This window comes from Mustela erminea, chromosome 10 (assembly GCF_009829155.1).
Source record: "Mustela erminea isolate mMusErm1 chromosome 10, mMusErm1.Pri, whole genome shotgun sequence".
Taxonomy (NCBI): Eukaryota; Metazoa; Chordata; class Mammalia; order Carnivora; family Mustelidae; genus Mustela; species Mustela erminea.
The window spans coordinates 78,953,975-78,958,749 of record NC_045623.1 but is presented as its reverse complement, the minus strand read 5'-3'; the positions used below and the strand labels follow the sequence as shown (position 1 = coordinate 78,958,749).

Here is a 4,775-nt window from a genome sequence, read left to right as displayed (position 1 = left end):
AATGAACAAATTGGAATAGCATCAGACAGTATTTTTCTAAAAATTGTCATAACTGACCCTTTCTCCTCTTCCTTTTTGCCTCTCCCCCTCCTATTGGTGCAAATCCTCATTTGGATTCTTGCTGTCTTCACAATTGATCTCAATTTAGAATATAAATGTGTATGAGCTCTTTTCTTGTAAGTGTTTTGGGTGCGGACCATACATACTATGTTTTCATACCTCCTTGCTGAATGTAGATAGGTACTAGTCAGTAAATAATTGATTTGATAACATGCCATATAAGTTATTGTATAGCACACTATAGTTTACAAAGTGTTTAGAAAATTATACCATGTTTCTAATATAAGCTTTGCAAAGGATGTGGAATCCCCATCTGTAAACAGATAAGCAAAATGAGGCTCAAATATATTTAAATAGTCTCCCCAAAGATCACAATTTCTAAGCAATAGTGACATGTGAAAAAAGGGAATGCTGCAAAATAATCCAGGAATAACCTCCCTCCATATTTACTGAGTAAACTACTAACTCTTTAGGAAAGCTTTCTTTAAGCTCTTTCCTCAAATCTCCACTCAACCTGTTTTCTCATTTGCCATGTGAAAATAATTGCTGTCCCTTCCAAGCATCTTCAGAAATGTTCTTCAAGAAGGTAACCACTAGCCACATTGGCTACTTAAGAAGGTAACCACTTCAAGAAGGTAACCACTAGGGGCGCCTGGGTGGCTCAGTGGTTTGGGCTGCTGCCTTCGGCTCGGGTCATGATCTCAGGGTCGTGGGATCGAGCCCCGCATCGGGCTCTCTGCTCCGCAGGAAGCATGCTTCCCTCTCTCTCTCTCTCTCTCTCTCTGCCTGCCTCTCTGCCTACTTGTGATCTCTGTCTGTCAAATAAATAAATAAATTCTTTAAAAAAAAAAAAAAAAAAAAAAAGAAGGTAACCGCCTCTGCCTTCGGCTCAGGTCATGATCTCAGGGTCCTGGGATCGAGCCCCGCATCAGGCTCTCTGCTCAGCAGGGAGCCTGCTTTCCTTCTCTCTCTGCCTGCCTCTCTGCCTACTTGTGATCTCTGTCTGTCAAATAAATAAATAAAATCTTAAAAAAAAAAAAAAGAAGGTAACCACTAGCCACATTGGCTACTTAAATGTAATTAAAATTAAATAAAATGTAAAATTCAATTCCTTGGCCACACTATTTACATTCCAAGTTACTAGTGGCTACCATACTGGACAGAGCAGATACAGAATATTTCCATCATTGCAGAAAGTTCTATTGGACAGTGCTGTGCTATAGCTAGAACTTGTCAAAAATCAAGAAAAGCAATATGACAGAACTGAAAATCCAAGCCAGTGTCTGGTTGGTTTTGAGTGAGAAAGTTCACCAGGTGAGTGGGAAGCAAGCTGACCTTTAGAACAGTGACATCATAATGCACAGTTCACAATGGCTCTAGAACACCTGGGCTCCCAGGTTGCTCTCACTAACTCATATCTAGGTTCCTGAAGCCTCTGCACATGTAGTTCTTGGAGCAGTTCTCTTATTAAAATGTCAACAACATCTCCTTCATCTTCACCTCTCTGGAACAGCATCGTAGATTATCTTTCTTTGAGCTCGATATGGAATTGGCTGCAAGCAAGTCTTCTGGGAGACACTAGTCCACCTCAGCAAACAAATTTGGGTCTACTAGATAATCTTGCTCCAACTGTGCAAGTTATCCTGGGGATTTTCTTTTTGCTTTTGTTGGCAATAGGAGTATATGCCTTATGGAAACGAAGTATTCAGTCAATTCAGGTCATACTCTTTTGTTACAAAGGAATTCAAATAGTTCTAAATTGAAATTTGGTTAGCTCTCTCCTGTCTGTATTGCTGCTACCCAATTTTAAGACCATGCGGATGAGCAAAGGTGAACCCTAATCTCTGAAATTGGTTGAAACCAGGTTAACCTTAAAACCTTTTGCCAATTAGGTTTTGAGCATAGAATGCTCTTTCTCACAGTGGCCTTTGGCTTGTTTTAGAATAAAATAGATCAAAAAAATTCACAAACTGAGAAGACAGCCTAACCCCAAATTTATTTGATCACATATTCATCTTTGATTTCCTACTATGTGCCAGAGACCATGAGGGGTACCTTTTAAAAGAATAGGCATTGCAAATATAATTGGGATCTTGGGTTTGGCCTTTCTATTCTTACTGTGACATTGTTCTGTAACTGATGCCAAGGCATGTATATTCATTTAAGCATCACAATATTTTCATTATTTCCTTGTTTTAACAATAGCAGGCTCAATATATATACTGGAGTTCTTTTGGGGACTAGAAGTATAATTGGCTGGGATTGTAAGAAACATTTAGGATTTTACATACTTCTAATCACCAATAATAATAACTTGATAGTTTAATCACCAGCAAAATAGCTATATTTACAATATAGTCAAAACGCTTTTAGAATCCCAACAATTCTGTGAGTTGGATAGAGGTTATTTTCATATGACAAACAAGTAAACTGAGGTCCATTGAGTTTCAGTGGAAATCTTAAGGGGGTAGGATTTTAAAAGGACTTTCTTAAGGTTTATTTAGTAAATGCTGAGAGAAGTTATTACTGGATCATTTTGTAGCATTCACTTTTTTCATATATCACTACTGTCGAGGAATCATGGTCACATGCATTCTCTTAACCTTTCCAAACCCTGCATGGTAGGCAAGGTAGAGAGTATCATGTCTGTCTTGTGGGCAAGGGAGCTTAGTTATCACTGAACCAAGGTGACAGATGGTAAAACCTGGCAAATCTGAGATTTGAACCTAATTTTTAAGATTCCAAATTCAAATCTTCTCCAAAATCTTATTTACTATAACCCAACTAACCTAAATACCCAACAAGGATATGTGGGTATATACACATTTCAATTAGCTAATAGAAGACTATAAGGGAGAAAATAAATAAATAAATAACCCACACTATTATCTATAATTCTGGGTTCTGCTCTTGTTTGGTTAATGTTCCATTCAGTTAGATGAATTTGCAGCCCTCCAGACACCTCAGCCAAGAGAGAGGTAGTATAATAAGTGGTTAATAGCACGAGCTCTGGAGTTGGACTGCTGGGTCTCAAACCTTGGTCCTATTACTTGCTGTGTGAATGGAGAGCAACCAGCCTCCAAAAACCCCACTTTCCTCATCTATAAGATGGGTTTGTCAATAGTGCCTCCCTTAGGGTGGTCATGAGGGTTAAAGGAGATACTGTGTGTATAGAAGCTCAGCATATGATGAATACTCAATAAGCAGTGCCAGTTACCATAATAAGGAAAAAAGATGATTGGTTTTTAATTTGTCTCCTGACAGGAATCTGTCTTAGGTCCTTAAAAAAAAAAAAAAAAAAAAAAAAGTTTTTCCCTACGACCAGCAAATCTAGTTTTTCTGACCACTGTGTCCTAAGGGAACTTAACATGGAAGTCAGAATTCCTGGATTTCAGTCCTGGCTCTGTCATTCCAAGTATATGACCTTGGACAATGTCAGGGTCCAAACTGGAAGATGTTTAAATGGCTACCCAGTTCTGGGCTGTTTCTACGTAAATAAGTCACTCATAGACAAAATAACCTCCTAGCACAGAACCCTGCGTGTGGCAAATTTTTAGAAAATGGTATCTATTATTATCATCTTGATTAATTAAATGCAAATAACAATCCTTGACCTGCCTATCACTCTGTTTTGTGAGAAAGATCAGAAGACAAAATAGATGTGAAGATGCTTTGTGAAACAGAGGCTTGGCATAGGAATGAGGGATTATTGTTACTATGAAGTTTTTGTTTTGTTTTGAATCTGAGGCATTGCTATGAATAAACAAGTAACGCTCAACTTCTGTTGTTTTGTTTTAGAAAATACTGTTGTTTATAATCACCCTCTACAAACTTTACAAGAAGGGCTCAGATTTTTTTCAGACTTTGCTGGTCAGCCCAGAAGGAAATCTTCCAGTTCAAGACAATAATCTCTTCCTGTCCTTGGGCCTGCAAGAGAGAATTTTGAAAAAACTTCAGGCAGTGGAAAACAAAGTGAAGGACCTGGAGGGAATGATCATTTCCCACAAACCTGCCACGAAGAGGGATTGCTCCTCGGAGCCTTACTGCAGCTGCTCTGACTGCCAGAGCCCCTTGCCCACATCGGGGTTTACTTCTACATCTGAAATGTGATGGACTCCAATCTTTCCCAGAAAAGCGCTGTTTTTCTCTCATGTGTGTGGTGGTGTATCAATAAAGATAGAGAACTATATTGAAATTACCCTGCAAGGACTGGCTCTCTCTTTGGTAGGGCTCAGCTTCTACTTATGTGTGTGGTGGGGTAATGTAGGGTGTACTACTTGTCAAAAATGGCTCAGAGAGGGATGCCTGGGTGGCTTAATTGGTTAAGCTTCTCCCTTGGGATCAGGTCATGATCCCAGGGTCCAGGGATCGAGTCCCACATCCGCCTCCCTGCTCAGCGGGGAGTCTGCTTCTCCCTCTGGCCCTCCTCCATCTTGTGTTCTCTCTCGCTTGCTCACTCTTTCTCTCAAATAAATACAATCTTAAAAATGTCTCAGAGAGGGGCGCCTGGGTGGCTCAGTGGGTTAACCTTCTGCCTTCAGCTTGGGTCATGATCTCAGGGTCCTGGGATCAAATCCCCTCATCAGGCTCTCTGCTCAGCAGGGAGCCTGCTCCCCTGAGCTCTCTGCCTGCCTCTCTGCCTACTTGTGATCTCTCTTTGTCAAATAAATAAATAAAATCCTTTTAAAAAATCATTTAAAAAAAAAAGTCTCAGG

General features: G+C 39.8%; 1 protein-coding gene across 1 annotated transcript; it reads left to right on the top strand.

Annotated features, from left to right (window-relative positions):
• Positions 1-1,420: 1,420 nt before the first annotated feature.
• On the top strand, positions 1,421-4,254 carry TMCO2 (transmembrane and coiled-coil domains 2). The gene is made up of 2 exons (XM_032302637.1): positions 1,421-1,778; positions 3,859-4,254. Exons 1-2 carry the CDS (start codon positions 1,533-1,535, stop codon positions 4,168-4,170), a joined length of 558 nt encoding a protein of 185 aa, XP_032158528.1. The 5' UTR covers positions 1,421-1,532; the 3' UTR covers positions 4,171-4,254.
• The last annotated feature ends 521 nt before the right edge of the window (positions 4,255-4,775 follow it).